Source organism: Habropoda laboriosa, unplaced genomic scaffold, assembly GCF_001263275.1.
Source record: "Habropoda laboriosa isolate 0110345459 unplaced genomic scaffold, ASM126327v1 scaffold28, whole genome shotgun sequence".
Classification (NCBI taxonomy): Eukaryota; Metazoa; Arthropoda; class Insecta; order Hymenoptera; family Apidae; genus Habropoda; species Habropoda laboriosa.
The window spans coordinates 1,985,950-2,006,641 of record NW_017100174.1 but is presented as its reverse complement, the minus strand read 5'-3'; the positions used below and the strand labels follow the sequence as shown (position 1 = coordinate 2,006,641).

Here is a 20,692-nt window from a genome sequence, read left to right as displayed (position 1 = left end):
GAATTTTCTACTAATTTTTTCACCGACTTGCGTCAATCTAATTTTGTCCTCCCTTAAGTCAAAGGGAGTTCAAATTCCTAATTTTTTCACCGACTTGCGTCAATCTAATTTTGTCCTCCCTTAAGTCAAAGGGAGTTCAAATTCCTAATTTTTTCACCGACTTGCGTCAATCTAATTTTGTCCTCCCTTAAGTCAAAGGGAGTTCAAATTCCTAATTTTTTCACCGACTTGCGTCAATCTAATTTTGTCCTCCCTTAAGTCAAAGGGAGTTCAAATTCCTAATCTTTTCACCGAAAATTCTACTGTTTCTGCTGTTCAAATTTTCTGCCAACATCAGTATTACGTTAATTTTATCTTGTCAAATTTGATATTTAAAACGTGTCTCAAGCCAACCACAAATTTTTCATTTCTTCTCCCAAAATTCGTGTTTCTTTGATTGCTTAATAATTGCCCTCAACAATTTTTTGTTAACATCAATGTTATATTAAATTTGTCCTGTTAAATTTTGATATTTAAAATAGTGTCTCAAGCCAACCACAAATTTGTTACTTTTTCTCCAAAAATTCGGCTGTTTCTTCCATTGCTTAATAATTGTCCTCAAATTTTTTTATCAACGCTAATATTGTATTAATTTTATCTTGTCAAATTTTTGATATTTAAAAAGTGTCTCAAGCCAACCTCAAATTCTTCATTTTTCCTCCAAAAATTCGTCCGTTTTTTCAAGTATAATACTCATTGATTGCTCCCTTTTTCCACAATATCATCTCCAACACGATCTCCTCAATGGAATTTGAAATAGGTGAAAAATTTCCTCCAGTCGTTCCTCGAACAAATCTCATTTTCGTCTGTCAGAGTCTCCGTCAAGGCTTCAGGGCAATTCCTTCGTGCGTTATGCAAAGACTTTTCCCCGACGTGCATCTCCGCGGCCGTAAATTCGCGTACCCGGAGGACCCGCGTTCGCGGATTTCGTCTCGTCGTGGTTCCTCGCGAGAATAACGCACGCGGAATCGAATTCTTCCCGTATTTTGTTCCACCTTGTCGTCGTTCCAGCTTCCGTCGAGGCTCGTGGAATCGGTGAAATCTTCCAGACGCGGTTGTTTTGTTGGCAGGAAGATGCTTTATTCACGATGCACGATCGTCAATCTCGCGGACAAAAGCGACGTCGACGTCTTCCAGAGCGAAACTCGCGTAATGGACGTAGCTTCTTCTCGCGAAAATAAAGCTACGGTTTAACGGTAGCTTGCAAATTTAAATGAAACTTTTCTTCCTCGCACTTCCAGCCAGATGTGTCGTATAGATTAGGTTTAATGGAGGAAGGAACGAGGAATTACCGTAGTTCTTGGAATCATCGTTTTAACGTTGCTCCTTGGTTGGTGTTTCATCTAGATTCGAGTAGAAGCTTTTTTAAAATGGGTAACGTGGTTCGTTTGTGTTTGCTTTCTTTCGTGATACTACTATTGTACAAGATATCTCGAAAAGTCGAGCTTGACATTCTCTGTCATGCTTTTTAAAAACTCTCCCACGTGTAGGTACTTCAAAGGAATAATTCTTCGTTGCTTTAATTCCTCTGAAAAGCCCATTCCCTTTCTTTGCAGTCGCAAGAAACATTTTCTCGGGAAATTTATACCGAAAATCAAAATATTCCTTACACCGGTACAAATGACACTATCATTAGTATTTCAAAATCGCATAATTTCTCGATCGAAGTTCTCTGAACCTAGCAAGTCGCTTGGACGTGGAAGAATGAGAGAAAGTTTGCGATTAGCTGCAAATTTTCACTTCACGATTCCTTATTTCCGCGAAATTATTTATAAAACACTTGTCTTTCGTTATTAAAACAATAAAGACACAAATTAAAGTGAAATTAATTACAGAAAATCAAATCTACCCCTAGCTCCAACTATTATCTCATTTAACACAAAATCTCCAATTTCTAATCTCTGGCAAATGACTAGAAACTCTCTCCATTCCTTCGTGTCAACTCAAAGTTCGCACAATTCTCGTCGAGCCACTACGTATAAATCCAAGGATTAGGTCAGCCGCCAATCAAGAGGTGACCTTTCGATCTGACATTTCACATTAGACGACCTAAAACGCATCTTTCAACCCTCAGCCTCCTTTCTCCATCTTGCTCCTCCCGGTCGTCGTTGCTCTTCTCCGCAACTTTCGCGGTTCGGTAAGAAACGGGCAACGAGCCATATCGCGGCGTGGCGCGTCTCAAAGAATCTGATCAGAATTCAAGTTGGAGCCGTGCCACTCGATCGATCCTCCACTGTGCCGACTTCGGCGGGGCGAGGGAGAAGAAAAAAGGGAAAAGCGTCCAATTAGATGGGCGCGGAGTGCGAACTCGTGTGTCGGCAGATTTCGCGGAATTAAAGAAGAAATAACGGGGCAGGGCGGCGGTCGAGGAACGCGAGGGAAGGTTGGTAGAGACACACACAGGTGAGTCGCCAGGATTTCACGTGTGCAGTCGCTGCAGCCGCTGCACTTCCCTGTACGTTGAACTATCGATCGTTTTCGAGCGGACTCGGGCCTTGCACCGAGCCTCTCTCTCTCCTTTTCACCCTCTCGTCACGACGATTCGCTCGTGGACTTTGCGGAACCTTTCCGCTCGTTTGCCACTTCTCATTTCTTTTCCTACTCCGGTTACCGTTTCTGTTGCGCTGAATAATGGCCGTGATAGAGATGTTGGGAGAGCTGGGAGTTATTGATGCTGCTTAGTCGCTTTGTAGCTTCGGCAGACTTTTCAGTATTTTCCAGGAATCAGTTTATAGATATTTGGGTTGGATGTTTTGTCGGAAATTTTAGGTGGTTTTTTATTGTTTAGACGCTTCGTTTGAGCTTATTCGTTGTTCGGGGTTATTGTTTATTTGGTGTTAGGACGACTGTATAATTTCTTTGGAAAAAATGTGTTTCTTTTTTTCCACTGTGAAAGCGTGCTTTCGTACAGGCAGAAATTTCAATTGTACGCTAAAATTGTGCTGTACTATATTTTAGAAATAATGTGTAAAATAGCACTGATCTTATTGATCCGTTGATGTAGATACACAAATTTTAGATATTGTCACAGTATTTTTCAATTTTCAAAGTTACAGTTTGACAAGTAGAAGTTTGAATTATATTATTTCTATACCTGATACGTATTAGTAGATAAAACACTAAAACTGTATTGTACTATGTTTTAGAAATAACGTGCAAAGTAACACTATTCTCAAATATCTCTGATCTTATTGATTGTTCATTGTCAAACTTTATTTGGAATTTCGTCAACTGCGAAATGTAGATATAAAAATTTCAGATATTATCAGACAGTATTTTTCAATCTTCAAAGTTATAGTTTTACAGATAGAAATTTTAATTATATACATTATCACTATAGTTGATAAGTACTAATAGATGAAGCATTAAAACTGTATTGTATTTTATAAGCAACGTCTAAAAGGACACTAAAAATGTACAATACTACGAGTTAATATCGAACAGACTATTATTTTGTACAGTGAAATCTAGATTGAATTAAAAAGGCACAGAATTGTGGCGACCGCCACGGGGGGGCCACGCACTTAGGCCTGGCGACTCTTGGCCCTCGAGGACAAGAGTATTGCCTCGGCAACGTAGGCCCGCGCCTCCAGTTCCTAGCAACGTAGGCCCGCGCCTCCACTTCCTAGGACTTTCCCAGGGAAAAGGGGCTACTTAAGGGAGGCCTTTTTTCATAGAGCTTCTCTGCACGCGCATCATACAGTTTACATTTGAAATTGAAGCATTACGTTTAAATAAATATATTTTCGTTACCCACTTGGCGAGTAATGATTTGCACCACGTCACTTCCAAAGAATGTTCGACGATATTCCGAAGTAAAGAGGAAACTATATAACAAAAAAATTGCACCGTCTGAATAATTACAGAGCAATCAGACGTATCGATAAAATCCTTTTCACGTTCGTTACGATTAAATTTCATTTCTGTTAAAAGTATGCTGCGTACTGTTTCATCTCAATTCCAGGATTGTTTTAAATACATCCGATAGTTAGTGTATTGATATTCGATACTTTGGAATACGCGTTTATCACCGATTGTATTCGATTATTATCCCCCGGTTCATTCCATTTTCCATTTAAATGCATGGAATTGTTTTGTTTCCACCCTTCTTTTCCTTTTTTGCTCTCGCCGATCCTCGGGATCCTGTTTTAAAGAAGTTTTCTATCTCGAATAAAACCAGCCAACTGATATTGGCGTTCGATTTTTCCACGAATTTCCCGTCCCGCGAGTCTTCTTCCCTTCAAAGCGGGAAACAGATAATAATATCGTTGGAAACCAGATCGAGCCGGCTTGATCGAATGTCACTCGAACCAGAGATGCTTGTCGTTCTTTAACAATCCTCTTTTGGTGTTTTTTTTTCCAGCAGCTGCTGTTTTCTTATTTCCTTTGTACTCCCTTTATAGTTCCATTTCAATCTCGTAATGTGATACATTTTTATTTAGATTTTTATTCGTAGACCTTCAAAGTGTTTTTAAATATTCCGACGGTACGAGAATATTCGATTTTCTCAAAATTTGAGGGTATATTTCGACGAACTATTATTTTCACGAAAATGTTTCGTATTTCGTCGAGATTGAATTTCCAAATTACTTCGAAATTTATAGTATAATACATTTTTTTAAATATTTCTTTGTAGATCTTCCAGGTATTTTTAAAAAATTTGACAGTGTGCACATATTATATTTTCCCAAAATTCTGACTTTGTAATATAATACATTTTTGAAATATTTCTTTGTAGATTTTCAAAGTATTTTAATAAAAAATTTTACAGTGTGAAAATATTATATTTTCCCAAAATTCTGACTTTGTAATATAATACATTTTTGAAATATTTCTTTGTAGATTTTCAAAGTATTTTAATAAAAAATTTTACAGTGTGAAAATATTATATTTTCCCAAAATTCTGACTTTGTAATATAATACATTTTTGCAATATTTCTTTGTAGATCTTCCAAGTATTTTTTAAAAATTTGACAGTGTGAAAATATTATATTTTCCCAAAATTCTGACTTTGTAATATAATACATTTTTTAAATATTTCTTTATAGATTTTCAGAGTGATTTTGACAGTGTGAATACATTTTCTCAAAATTTTCGTGTACGTTTCAAAGAATTATTTGTTTCGATAAAAGTGTTTCGTATTATATCGAGAGACTGAATTTTTAGATTGCTTCAAGCTAAAAAAGTTTCCTTTTTTTTCCCGCCCGTATCATCGTTTTTGGCAGATTCCTAACGCCGAGAATTCCATTGTTTCGACGTTTAATATTTTCCCCGGCAATTGATTTCTATCGTGGCCCGAAGCTCGAGAAAATAAAGCCATTTTCGGCGTTCGCAGATACGCGGGCGTGTCTTTTATACACGCGAAACGATAATTGAAACGTTCAAACGCAAGTTCTCCCCCCGCTTCCCTCGCTGCATCGATCGTAAAGGTTTTTCTCATTTTTTTTTTGTTCTCTCTCTTCTCTTTTTTTCGTACAGTTTTTCGCAGTTCGAAAATGGATTTTATATCACGAAATATCATATGTATCTCCATTTTCCACGAAATTCGTTCCCTTTTACTTCCATTTCACCTTTTTGTTTCCGTTGGAAATACGAAAATAGAAAATCGAACAGGTAGCGATTTATATTCATCTGGATGAATAAAAAAGTTAAGTAATTCTCGCTAATTTCTTAATGTTATTTGTACCTTAATATCGTATATATCTCAATTTTCCACGAGCTGATTCCTTTTAGCTCCATTTTACATTTTTACTTTCGTTAAAAACACGAAAATTTCTAATTTCCGTAAAATCTCCAATTTCCAAACGAGCAAATACCAATTTCTAAACATAATCTGTACCTTACCAGAGACAAGAACTTCGAATATACATATATCTCTTTTTTAGCTCCATTTGACATTTTTACTTTCGTTAAAAACACGAAAATTTCTAATTTCCGTAAAATCTCCAATTTCCAAACGGGAAAATACCAATTTCCTAACATAATCTGTACTTTACCAGAGACAAGAACTTCGAATATACATACATCTCTTTTTTAGCTCCATTTGACATTTTTACTTTCGTTAAAAACACGAAAATTTCTAATTTCCGTAAAATCTCCAATTTCCAAATGAGAAAATACCTATTTCTAAACATAATCTGTACCTTACCAGAGAAAAGAAGTTCGAAAAGGATTACACGAAAGAGAAGAATTAAAACTCATTCTTGTGTCATTCGAAAAAAGGCGAAAGGTTTCATTTCCTTTCAGTTTAATCTTCCCATTGAACCGTCTTTCCCTCTCGCAAATTACTCGAAGTTGAAAAACCGGTTATCTGGTAGCCGGTTCTATTATAGATCGCGTCAGAATTTCGTCGCAGTTGAAACTCGAGGACGAATAATAGCTCTGTGTAGGGTGAAAACAATCGCGAAGTGTCTGAAGTTGTCGGGCAGAATTACGCGACCAATACCAGGCGAACGTCTCATCGATCTCGAAAGTTTCGCAGCCGCAAATTGCTCCGACCGAAGGGATAGTTTCTCGAACTTCGTTTCAATGCAGAGTACACGAGCCACAGGACATTAGATAACATAACGCGACCCGGGTGTGATCGATACCCCGGCTTCTACGATTCATCGCGGACAGTTTTGCGGCTGATCTGATCGAAAATCGTGCGCAGAAAGACATGGATTCCTCCGAAATTGTGAGTTTGTGCCTTATTTAAGAGAAAAACGCTCGCCGTTCGCCGACCGGAAGTCCTCGGGGTCCTCGCGCTGGCGCTGAAGTTTGCCAGATGTTTGTGAAAATTATGGTTGGTGTAGGTCGAGGTTGAAAATTTCTTAGTTGACGAACATTTACGTATTGTACATTGAAAAGTAAAAGTGTTCGTTTCTGATTGTTAACTATGCAAATCGTTCGATTCCGATTACGATCGAAGTTAGCGTAAACACCATTGCAATTGTAATTTCACGAATTACTGCTTTCAGATTTCTGCAAAATATTTTCAACTTCAAATTGAGACAAATAATTGAATTTCAAGTTTAAAACAAAGTTTGTCAAACTGTTCACTCTTAGGAAAGTTACTGTACGCTAATTGCTTTCAAAATCCCACAAAATACTTTTCAAAGGCACGATTACAATTATACCACGAGTTGCTGTTTTTAAAATCCCCCAAAATACTTGAAACTCCCGTAAAAATAGTATACAAAACAACGTACCTCGAACTGTTCATTTTTACCCTCCGAAACAAACAACCTACCGAAACAGGCAGAAATTCAAAAAAACAATGCCTGGAGTCTGCTTTTCAACGGCTCCAAGCCACCCGTTGAGAAGCCCGAAAAAAATGGAAAACACAGAAAAAAGGACGAACAATTGGCAAACAACAGCGTCGACAATTTTCACCCCGCTTCCGGATCGCGCGAACCGGCCGAACTCTGTAAAACTCCCGTGTATCAAAAAGCGTGTGTCACGTGTGTGTCACATATTACACGGCATAAGAACCGTGCCGTTCACGGCACGGTCGTTCTCGGTGGGTGGAGTAAACTCTTAACTCTCTAAGGTATCAGTATCGTGTCACCTGTGATGGCGATCTTGCAGGACCACTTGCTGGTACCCTCAAGGACGATCTGTTCGGCCTGCTCGAGGCTGTCTATGTGCGTGTCCGGGTCGACTGTAAACGTCGTGCTGAAAAGAAGACAATGTCCTCGTCATCGGATCGTCCTTCGACAACCTCTCGTACACCATATCAACTCTCGACTCTGGTCGAGGATTAAAACTCCTATCCTCGTCGAGATCTCCCTCTCGTGAATACCATTTGCAGTTGACCGAAAAAATCCACAGATGGGTACCTTACAGAGGCCACCGAAGGACGTGGTGGTAGGACTGTCTCGAAAGGCTGAGGTCGTCGAATGTCGTGAGAAACGTTATCATCCAGCAGCGGCGGCGATACAGCCCAAACTAGCATTACACGAAAGGGGCGAAACAGAGGAATCAGAGGTTCTACCTCTCCGATTCCTCTATTTTCGCATAGGTTTTTGCGTAGGGATTCTCTTTTGGCTAAAATGACTTTTGGCAATCGTCGTGAAAGCAACAAAGCGTTTTTCATACTCCCATTGTTCCAGTTTCGTGGACATCGCAGCCGCTCTTACTTTCTTTCTCCCGCACGCTCTCTCTCTCGTTCGCTCTGGCTCTTTCTCTCTGGCTAAACGATCACGTGCTTTCGTTGCTGAAGGAATTGTTACGCAAAGCGGGACGTTTAGTCGGTGTTTTACTTGGAATTTATGCGCTGGCAGAGATTGTGACCCTGATGGATGTGTTTTCTTTTTCTGTTTGAATCGTTGGCGAGGAAGAGAAGAATAAGAGCTGGTTTGGTTCGAGGAACGGTGATACGGAACGAGAGAAGAGTGGGGAATGTGGATAATGTTGCCTGTGAAGAGAGTTAGCGCGATTCTCGGCAGTGGTAGCGACCCCAAACGAGTGAATTCTTGCCGGCTGACGTGGAAAATCGTACGGTAAATAATAACAATGGGCCCCGAGGGGAATGAGTTTCCTCGAGGTATGAATGTGTCTTCTGGAAACAACGCGAGCGAGCCGGCCGGTGACTGAATGGATGAAACACAAATATCACCAAGAACGGGAACATGTTTCAGGCTCGGTGTGGACTAGATGTTTACCAGAAAGGTGGGTCAAACAGCGACGTAGAAAATTTTCGCGGAGATCCTTGGCGAAGATCCTTCGTTTCGAACCCTGATAAAATGTTCAGTCGCGAGAAAAAGTCTCCTTCGAGATGGATTCTTTCTGTGTCTGAGCTTGAAATGATTAACTCCACTTTTTGATAGTCCTCCTATTTTATTATAACATCGAAGCACATGCTTGGTGCTTAATTTTTCACGCATAAAACAAATTTAATAAATTTCGTGGAGTTAGTCACCTTGGCTTCTGAATGAATCAAACGTACAAACTAACGAATAAGAAAATAGCCTCAATTCGAAAATATCATCAATTTCGAAGAATGGAAGCTCCTGTACAGAATTCTCCATGGTAATCATTCGATCCGAAATCTACAGGCTCAAGCAGAAACACGAACGACAGAATTTAAGAGATTTCTTTCTCGTGCTAGACTCACTAGTAGACTACGGATTTTTATGCAAATTTATATCTTTGAGAATACAGTAAAAAATGTAGATTTGCGGTAGAAAATTATTTCACCTACTAGGTATTGTAAAAAGCACTACAATTTGGATATTTCGTATATTTTTTCGTATTACGTGCATTCTGTGTAATTTTGTACCTTTAAATTTCCTACAAATGCATAAAAATCCGCAGTCTACTCGTTAGACTTGCATCTCAACTCAGCATAGCGATCAACTTCACAAAATCTAGCGTCTCACATTTGCAACCCCAATATATAGAAATTCCTACAAGAATTCTGATACACAGGACGAAACAACCATGTTCCACGAAGTTCGTTATACCTGCATCCATCTAATCTACGAGTTCCCTTTAAATCCAAGACAGTACCAGCAGACCCCATTGTCGGAGTTGAACGAAACTGAACGGCGAATTTGTCACAAGTCTCGGTTTATTTTGATCGGTTGCGACGTCCAGCGGTGTATTGTTCGACTGAACAGCGTAGCTTTGCAATTCTAACACCACCTGTTAATCCTCGCAACGATGGAATTAGCATCGGTCGATTTCGACCGGCTGCCTGTCACTTCTGGAATAAGAAAACTTGTTGCGCCGGTGGTCGTGGCTCATCGCCAACTTCCAACCCTCGTCACGTTGAACGAGACAACGAGGTTCGCTCGCGAGATCCACGGGAATCTTCAGAATGGCGGAAGTTCGCGGAACGGAGGCTCTTCTCTCTGGATGGACAAGTGGATCGAATCGAATTAGCTAATGCGAGGGAAACGAGGAAGAGATTGAGAGGATCGACGTCGATACTCTGTGTGCATTTTTCATGTCAGGTAAAACTGACACTTGGAATAACATCGGTATTTAAATGGATTTACAAGTCAATTCCATTTCACCACGATTAGTCTTTTAACGGAGCTTCTATTATAACCATGGACTGCTATCGAATTAGCGATTAAACGATCGATAGGTGTTGATAGGTGTACACTACCGGCCAAAAGTTTCGAATCACCGAGCATTGCAAATTTACACAAAAATTTCCAGAAAAAAGTCAGCGACTTTGAGAATTTTTCATCGTTCGAATCAGTTGATATGAGATAAATTGATAAAAGTAGAATTAGCAGCAGATTTAATATCGATAAAAAGTGGGAGGTGATTCGAAACTTTTGGCAGGGTAGTGTATATCAGACAGACGGCGATCGTAACAAGCTGAAGCCTGGAATTAATTGGATTTTCGAATTGTCAATTATTCTATCGTATTCGTAGAATGTGGGAATTTTGCGAATTTCAGCAACTTCTGGGGAATCAGGCCATTTCTATCGATAAATCGTATAGTCTATCTGCTTACTAGCAGCTTAATATGGAATGCTATGTTTTCGAGGAAAATTGGAAGATCGTCGTCGAGGCTGAATGAAAAGGCACGATAGAAATTTCTCAAGGATGTTCCATAAATTTTCTACGTCAGATGAAACCATGAAAAAGTGATCGATGCAAGAATATCTAATTATCCTTTCCATCGGTGTTTTTTGTCGATTGAAAAGTAGTAAGAAGATAGAAAGGATGTCTGCAAGTTTTTCCAGCGTCAATATCCAATGGAATACAACGTAAACGCAAGTAATTCGCCTTTTTTCATCGCTGATCTTTGCGACGTCTAAATAACGAGACCCTGAAGAAACGTCTTGAAGGACGTTATCTTGGATAAAGTTCGTTTCGCGAATTACAATTTTTACCGAGGTCCCGGGAGAGCATCGACTTGGAGAAAAGCTTGGCGGAAGATCTGCGACGTCACGGTGTTGTTCGTGACATGAGAAGAAAGTTTGCACGTTCCGATTGGACGACTAGAAACTTCGAACGACCCGTTCTGCAGGGGAAAATGCAATTGGACGTGTTAAACTACTTGCTACGTCTCTGTTCTAACAGGTGAGTTGTTGATTCTACGATTCTGAATTTCTTCCTTTATTCGTGCTTCTTCTTTGTCGCTCTGTACCGTGATCGCTGGATGTATCGTAAAAATTTAGAAAATATGCATTTAATCCTACATTAGTTCAGTGAATTTTTGTGAAATTTTGAAAATTTAGGGGTCTTATCTTTCATTTGTATTGCTTTAAAACCTCAAATTACTGAAATCTCAACGATGGATCTGAGAGTAAGGAGAATTTAAGTTTAACTCTCTGTAAAATATTAAGTAAGATTAATTTTTAGGAAAAAATAACTTCACTCAGGGCTTCAGGAAACGAAGGTCCATGAGAAGAACTATCGCCTTGTATTTTCATCTCCGGATAAATCGTAAAAATTTATAAAAATATGTATTTAATTCTACGTTAAACCAGTGAATTTTTATGAAATTTTTAGAATTTAGAATTTGGAAGCTTCCACTTGCATTGCTTCCAAGTCTCAAACTACTGAAATCTCAACGATGGGTCTGAGGATAAGAAGAATTTAAATTTAACCCTTTAGAAAATATTATCTAATATCAACCCTCTACAACCGAATTTTTCAAAAAAAAACGACCTCACAAATAGCCTCACGAACCTTCGTTTCACGAGAAGAAGCACGACTTTCTTTTCACCGGAAGAAAAATGACCCCTGTCGATATCTCTAAGAATAAAAAGAATTTCTAACTTAACGAAAAGAGTTCACTCGTCTAATTTTTGCAATTGTAAAAATAAGAAAACAAAAAGGACGTCGTCAGATTTCACCTAATCCGAGGGTTAATCAACACCGTCACAATACCCGTGTACCTACAATCGTCGAACAATACAGAGTATCAACAACCGAAATATTGTGTATCGTGTGAGCAACAAATCCATGACCATAGATTACCCGGTGGTCGGCACGGATCGCTTTTGATAAACGTCGCTATAGCGATCGAGGATACTGGTTAGGCGTTGGCTCACGATAGAGCCGGCTTAGCTTTGACAATGGCGCCTGGTATACAGGCCGAGCCACAACAAGTTGCCGTGTGACCTTAATGGACTTTCGATTGAATTCCTCCGGAGCAGAGGGACAGGCATTTCACGTGATGGACAACCGCATGACACACGATGCACACACGTACACACGCCTGTGTACAGATATACGTGCTTGACGAAGAAGCGGCGATATACCAGCGATTTACTAGACAAAAGCTCTATTCAACGATGATTCATCATGGTGTAGGGGAAGAAAAAAATATTTATTCCCAGCTAGCTTTCAATTTCTTTTCAATTTCATCTAGCGACAGAGTATGATTGATGGTAATTGTTCGAATGTTTCAGAGATCTCGATGTCTCGATATCGTTTAGGGTTCGTCGTGTCCACTAGCTATCTACGATTTGTTTTCTACGAATGAATACGAGGAATTAATCGATGAATCTACGAATATCGAAGATGCGACTGAGAACGATCGACGTTATTCTAGCTGAAGTACAGTAAGAAGCACAAGGTACACTTACCGTGAAGAACTCGTAATTACAACGATCCAACCGAATCATTTTTATCGTTCGATGAATAACGTGTGCACTTTTGTCGTGGATAGTTCATGTATAAAATGTAGGACGTGACTTACTAATGCTGTGTAACGAAAGGTCAGCCTGAGATAACTATCGGATGTACACCGAGTGTATTTAATCAACGTGTCGTTAATAATAATCTCCTTTTCACGTTTATCGAACTTCGTAAACATCGAGGAATTTAATCGTAAAGTTTTGGAAATTGAACTTACGAGGTTGTTACCGGTGGTAGCGAGGGCATGTTGATCGATTTATAAAATTACCATTTCCTCGGTTCACGCGGAACTCTGTATACGAACCTTCTGTGCCTTTCTGATCCTGTTTCGTGAACGTTTACGCTCTTCGAAATGAAGCGGAGGTGATCGATGAAGAAGATATACGGGGTCTGTGAGGGAACTCGCGGAGGAATACAGACGTTCTCGATCAAATTCACGACTGTTCCGTGGAATCGCTTTGTTCCGAACTCTATTTCCACCTCGAATTTCTTCTCTTTGAAAATTCAGTGCTGAATTGAAGATAATTCTGTCTTCCGAATTTTTAGAAATTGAGTCGCGAATCTGACGTATTCTGCAACTCTTGTTACTAACAATTTTTTAAAATTGGCGCGCCTTCGGATAGAGTGAAAAATAAGAAATTTTATAATCTTTGGTCAATTTTGATAAATTTGAAAAACTGGGCAATATAGTAATTTTTGGTAAATTTGAAAAATTGGACAATAAACAATTTTAATAAATTTCATAAATTGGCCGATATACAATTTTGCAAATTTTATTTCTTAGATCTCCGATCGTCGAGAATATCGAAAGAATTTGAAACAAAAGCGACTGCCTTGAAATTGTCACCGGAGACGTCGAAAGACGAAAATGGCGGTGAAACGGGTTGAAGAGACTCTGATCCAAAGGGAGCCAGGCGAGCGCCTGGAAATGTCCAATTAATGCGGCCAGGTTAATGGCCGCCGCGCGATATCGTTGTATCCAGAGACGAATGTAAATTATGGAGGTGACACGTGTGCAACAGCGACGCGTCCGTGTGTACGCGATGTTCGATGGAGGTGCAAGAGTAATTGGAGGGATTTATGGGTTACGTGTGCTCCGGGAGGGATGACGTGTGAAAAGTATGCACCCGTTCGTCACATCATACGCACGACATTTTACTGTGTGAAACATGTCGCTTTCGGAATTGTATGTTTGCTACTACTGTGCGTACACAGTACCGTATATACTTTGTGGAAGGAGTAGAACGAGGCAATTCGAGGTACAACTGAACTATACGTGAAACGATTGCCTCGAGAACTTAAATTGATGGATATATTTTAGGCAATTTATCTTGGAGATCCTTTCAGAAGTAATTAGGCAAATTTTAGTAATTTAATTTCCTCTGAACACATTATCTATGAAAAATCACCTCATTTTTTAACAAATTAACTCTCGACGTTTAAATTTGATACTGATAATTTTTAAGTTTCAATTTTTCACATACTTCAAAGAGGAAAGAATAATTATGAAAGTTTTCAGAACGATACACTTCAATTTTTCCAACTCACGTCCGAGTCAATTGGGCAAAATTCAATTCCGTAGCATGTGTGTAGATTGATCGTTGTCAGTGTTTCGTGTTCAGCCGCGGACTAACGCGTGTCTCGTCTACAAACTAATCTCTCTCGCCATTGCAATTCTACGTCGGCGGTACAACATTTACAAAACTTTCCTTAATTCCACTCGAAAACGAAAGAAACAAACATCTGTTCTATTCTATTCGCACGCAGTGCATCTTGTTCCAGCTACGCTTCGCGATATGCAAAATGGCCTCTCTACACACACTGCCATATTCCACGTGGGACAATGCAGCCGGAAGTTGTCACTCGGCCACATCGACGCGTACAGTGCAATCTACGTACGCACGGTACCTTGTTGCGAAACATTTTCAACCGGTGCCACGTACTACACGGGACAATTTTCTCCCTCTGGTTTACACACCTGTCTCTCCCGTAGCTCGTTCGCGCGTTTTTAAGTAGAAATGCGAGGGAAGAAAGTGGACAGCGAAAGAAAGAGAAGACAGACACAGATGAGAAGAGCGAGAAAAAGAAGAGAAGCGTAGCAAAGTAGGCGAAAGAAAGAAACGAAAGAATGGTAAGGGAAGGTAGGGTAGAAAATCAGGGGAGAAAATTGTCCTCGTACTATATCTAAGACACCGTTTCGAAACATCTCGCTCTATAGCTGCGTATTAGCTCTCTATTGCACACACATATGCGAGGAACGGGTGCATTCCGACAAACGGCACAGCCAAATAATCTCTATCACAATAATATAGAATATGTATATATATATACGTATATAAATATAATATATAAATGTGACAGTTAATAACAACACAGCAGCAGCCGGCAGAGCGTAAGACCCGTTGATGAACTTAATTAACGATCACAGATAAACATGGTATACAGTAGAGAGGGATGCGAACGAACAGTATATATATAATATATAATACGTGATATCGCGTGATTCTGTATAACACATGTTCGGTGAGTGCGATATGTATAGTAAAAAAGTCGGTTTTAGGTATCGGTGGTGATAGTGAGATGTGAAAAACAACGTGGAAAAAAGAAGGCGAAGGGATGATTGTGTTATGGAGAGTGCAGATGATTTCACAAGTAAAGAAAATAATGTTGAACATAAAGAAACATAATAATAAAGAAGAACACATTGAGGCACATAGGTGGTTACACATAATAATGTATCGTATATAGAGAAGATAAGACATAATGTATATGTAATCGAGCGCTGCACGTTTCATCGTTATCGTTGCACGGAGGGGGTGCATAACCGGTCATGGCCGGCGGGCACAACGAGCTGGCCACAAACCTGTAATGGCGATCTTCGCGGACCACTTGCTGGTACCGTCCAGAACCGACTGCTTCACCGCCGTCATGTGCTCCGTATATGCGTCCTCGGTGACCCCGAAGACTGACCTAAACTCCGACGAGACTTTCTTTCACATGAGCTGTGCCAACGGCCTAGATCTCGTCCTACCTGTTCCTCTCTCTCTCTCTCTCTCTCGCTCGCTCATTCATTTCCTCTCTCTCTCTCTCCCTTTTTCCCCTTAGCTTACGACCACTCGTTTCATTTTTTTCCCCTCCTTTCTCGCACCCCTCTTTCTTTCCCTTCTCTTTCTTTTCACCCCGAGTCGCGTTTCTTTGACCCCTTTTGTTCGCTTTCCGTTTCGCGTTCCTCCTCCTCCCTCCTCTACTTTTCAGCGTCGCGTGCAACGTTGTAACGCGTGCTCGTCACCCGGTCGTAATTGCATCGCGGGTTTGTCCACTGCGTTAAGGGTCGCTAATGGGCTACCCTCCCCTCCCCGCCCTTCGCCCCTTTTCCCCTCTTAGCGACGAGCTACCCTTCTGACCTTAAATGAATCTTCTCGTTACGTCTGCTACTCACTGTTCCTCGGATATAGACCCCGGTCTTAAAAGGGGTTTCGTATTGTTTCTTCCTAGGACGCGACGATTTTTCTCCAAACCTTCCGTGTACTTTATTCGAGCAGCTGTTTGTTTCAACGCGAAATCTGGTATTTTCAAACGTGACTTTATTCTGTTTTGTTCCGATCACCGTAATTTATGTTTACTATCCCAAATTTTCAGATGATTTCTATGCTTCGATAGGGACGATTGCTGATAAAAAGTTTGACATTCGTCACATACCAAAATTTCATCGAAATCGAAGATTGTTACTTCGGTGTACTCCCACGTAAGAATAATTTTCCAATTTCCAACAATTACGACTCAGTTGCACGCGACGCTTCGTAGGGATTGCTACTCTGACGAGGCTCTTTCCCAAACACCCCTCCATCAGGTCGAAGATTCAACTTTTCTATTCTTCCCGTAGCTCGAACACGAAACCCAACAATCGCGTTATTTATTCTTAGCAAATTCCTTTCGCGGCGAAGATATCTCGCTGAATAAATCAGCAGATCCGAAGCCAATCTCGAAAACGGTAGAGAAAAGGGGGCGCGTGCGATCTATCCATTCCGGACACGCTCGAAAATTTGCCCGACAGTAACTCGCCTCGGCTGATAAATAACTCTGTTGATCGAAACGCCGATATCTACGCGTGGTGGTGCATAAATCAAGACCGGGAGGCGATCGTTCCGGCGATCCACTTCATCGGCAAATATTTTCGCGGTAGGGTTAGGCAGAGAGACGCGCACACACCCTTGTAATTAACGCGTAGGGACTATCGATCAGGAGGCTGCTAACGAGGCCGTTGATTGCCCGATGGCATCGTACCAAAATTCTCCGTATAACGTATCTTCGACCTTTCGGGTGGAGAGCCATCGTCAGAGATACAATGTATATACACATAGAGCGAGCTGAGACTAGAACGTTTTCTTTCTTTCTCGTTTTTTTCCCCTTCAGAGAAGACGAGACCCGGCCTTGTGCAAAAGGTAGCGAGGTTTTCGGTTCGTGTCACACGTTCGTCCTCGCATCTTTTTACTATGGCCTCACACAGTCGCCATTGCTTTTCCCTTTTCTCGCGCCACGGACTCGCTCAAAGAGATCGCTATCCGATCGTATTGTGTCGGGGGATGGGAGTACCCTGTCACTGCTGAGCAGGTTGCTTCGATTCCGCTTTTGTACACGCCTTGGACGACGATTTCGAATACTGGATTGTGCGCGCTGTGTATAGCGTTGCTATTGTAAACGCGTAAACCGTCGAGGGACAGTGAAGTTCGCTGGTGCGAATATAATCGTGCACCAAGTTCCAGAATTAGGGTGTGTTACCTGGAAACTTTGGAATGGAACTTGGAACGTAACTTTGTGTAACTGGGTATCAGGTCGTTTCGTTTGTTCGCGTCGAATTTTATGATTTTCATCGATATTTTCCACGAACATTTTAATTCTCATTTACCAAAATTTGGGCTATTTTTTTTTAATTATGGAAAGACCATTATGTCGTCGCTGCAGAATCTCCTTGGATTTTCGTTGAAATATATTTCGCTTTCGGAACGAATTTATGGGATGACCTGAATATTGTAGTACAGTAAATTCTCTACAAGAGATTCTACAAGTGACAGTATAGATGGTCCTACGCCTAGGTCTGCGTCATTGCTGCGCCCATGTAATCTCGCTCGCAGTTAGTCAAGCATGTAACGCTACACCAGTCGGTTTCCTTTACGAGATTACACGGCTCGACAAATCATAATAGAAAAATATAATTTCTTTAATTTTCATCTGGAATTTTTTTTAATATGTTGGTGAGATTTTTCTGATGAAAATGATATCAAACACGATATAATTTGAACAACATTTACTTATTAACACGTTCACTGTCGCGCCAGATTTACAGGTTGCTGTCAGGCGGCCACAAGAAAATACATTTTAAGCATAGGATTATAGTATTATGCTTTATAATTTTTTTTTTAATTGAAAATAACGTCTAGCTAGCTATGACGTTCAAAATTTTTAGTTGACAACATTTATTTTATTTTAATTATTCTAAACATTTGAGGCACTCCAGTCACTGATAACCACCATGGCCATATCGAGGAAACAATCTAATGTTAATACTTATTGAGTGATTAATTTAATTTCATAATATATCGCTTTAGCGAGCCACCGTTTGGTTGCCAATTGTTTATCACATAGAGTCGGCCTAACTCTACGTAAAAAAAAAATGTAGGGTCGATTCCACAAGTGTCAGTAAAATGTAGGGTCGATAGCAGCAGAAAAGCTGCTAAACAATTAGAATTAAATGTAACGATAGAAATTATTGCAATAATGCGTAATGCAATTGAAAAATTGAAAGAATCAAAAGAAAAAACGCGAATTCGTATCTTTTTCGATTCTAGAATATAAGAAAATTTGAATAAAATACGCGACGAGAATTGGGGAGAAGCATAAGTTAAACGCGTAAAAATATTCAATAATAAACGAACTAGGGATGAAGCTATTATTTCAATACGCGATGCACTGACTCTAGTATTTACTAAAATTCAAAAATTCTCGTATAAATTCCGAAAATAGATTATTAATTACGGTAAACTACTGAGACGGTTTAATTTAGGGTGGGCATAGTGCACTCGTTCCAAATCAGCTCACAATATACAATAATAAATCAACTAACTACTTAACATGCAATTCATGCAAATTCCTTGGATGGTAAATTATTAGTAAACAAAATAGCAAGTCATAAAATAAATTCAATATCAGAGAAAATATATGAAAAATTTCAAATTAATTTCAATTGCTCAAAGTCATTTCAATATCCTATTCGACAAGTCTGAAGAACAACGATGACTAAAATTCAAATGTTTATTTCCCTAAACCTTCAAAATAATTTCGAAATATTTTATTCGAAGCGGAGTATTCCAAGTCAGTATCGATAATTGAAGAAATTATTTGATTGTATTTAAAAGAACCGAAAGGAGAATATTTAAAGTCTGATATTAAATGTCTAGCAAGTACCAGTAATTGGTAAAATGATTTATATTTGTTTTAAAAGGAAAATTTCTAATAGGTATTAGTTAAAATGAATTGTTATTCAGTCTATTGTATTGAAATTCTAATTGATTCTAATGTATACAAGTGTTACAAGAAGGCTGAGTGTGTACAGGGTGGACACTGACTCTAGTATTTACTAAAATTCAAAAATTCTCGTATAAATTCCGAAAATAGATTATTAATTACGGTAAACTACTGAGACGGTTTAATTAAGGGTGGGCATGGTGCTGCTTTAGTTTGAAATGATTTATAAACACATAATTAACAGAGGAAAAACCGTGAAACGGCAAAACGTCTACATTCTAATTGTTATAACATGTAAACAGAACTTTAAATTTAGTGTAAACAGAAAAAATATATAATACAATTTATTTCACGGTATTGCAACAAATAAACGTTGAATCAATATTTAATTCGTATAAAAACAATTATTTAACGTAATAATTTTACCTTCACTATGGCTATTTTTAATCTACGACCACAGGTCAACCTGATTTCTAATCCTTACGAACTTTAAATTCAGTCTAAACTGAGAAAATATATAATACAATTTATTTCACGGTATTGCAACAAACAAACGTTGAATAGATTCTTAATTCGTATAGAAACATTTATTTAAAATAATAATTTCACCTTCACTATGGCTATTTTAAATTTACGACCAAGGGTCAACCTGATTTTTAATCCTCCGAACTTGATTTCACAACGAGAAAGTAATAAGATCGTTGAAACGTACTTATTTGTCAAAGAAACTTGCAAAAATGTATAAATAATAATATGTAATGTTTTAACAAATTTTTGGAAGTATAAATTAATAATAAAATTGTGAAAATTAATAAATTATACGTTATTATAACATTAATAGAATTATGACTAAACCGAAGTTCGAAGTCGAGTATTTAAAGTCTGATATTACGTGCCTAGCGAGTGCCGGTAATTGTTAAAATTTGTTTAATAATTAGTAATAGAAATTCTAATTGATTCTAATGTATACAAGTGTTACAAGAAGGCTGAGTGTGTACAGGGTGGACATAGACTAGCTAGTAGCCCCCGACCACTCTATTCACATCTCAGAACCTTCAGGTCAAAATACGCCGCGAAGTGTCTAGGGCCCAGTATAAAGGGTAAATGATTTCGCGGGACATCGGCGGGTCCTTATATACCTGCGGTACCCTCTCCCCAAAGTCATTAGCAAAATCGTCGGTTAGGTCAGGCGGGAAATTTTCGCGGGAGATTTTCGCGGGAGATTTCCGATATCGTAACACGGTATAATTTATCAATTTTCACAATTTTATTAAAAATTTATACTTCCGACAATTTGTTATAACATTGCATATAACAATTTATACGTTTTTACAATATTCTTCAATGGAAACATAGGTTTTAGCGTTCTCGTTACTTACTCGTGGTTAAATTAATTTCGTAGGGATTAAAAATCAGGTTGACCTGTGGTCGTAGATTAAAAATAACCATAGTACAGCTAAATTTATCGTGTTAAATAATTCTTCTTACACGAATGAAAAATGTATTCAACGTTTGCTTGTTACAATACCATGAAATAAAT

General features: G+C 39.1%; 1 protein-coding gene across 1 annotated transcript in view; it reads right to left on the bottom strand.

The window, feature by feature from the left end:
• LOC108578732 overlaps positions 1-20,692 on the bottom strand; it is a 124,569-nt gene that overhangs the window by 25,117 nt on the left and 78,760 nt on the right. The window contains exon 9 of the mRNA XM_017942109.1: positions 15,494-15,600. Coding sequence (XP_017797598.1) covers positions 15,494-15,600 — 107 coding nt within the window. The remainder of the gene's footprint in view (positions 1-15,493; positions 15,601-20,692) is intronic.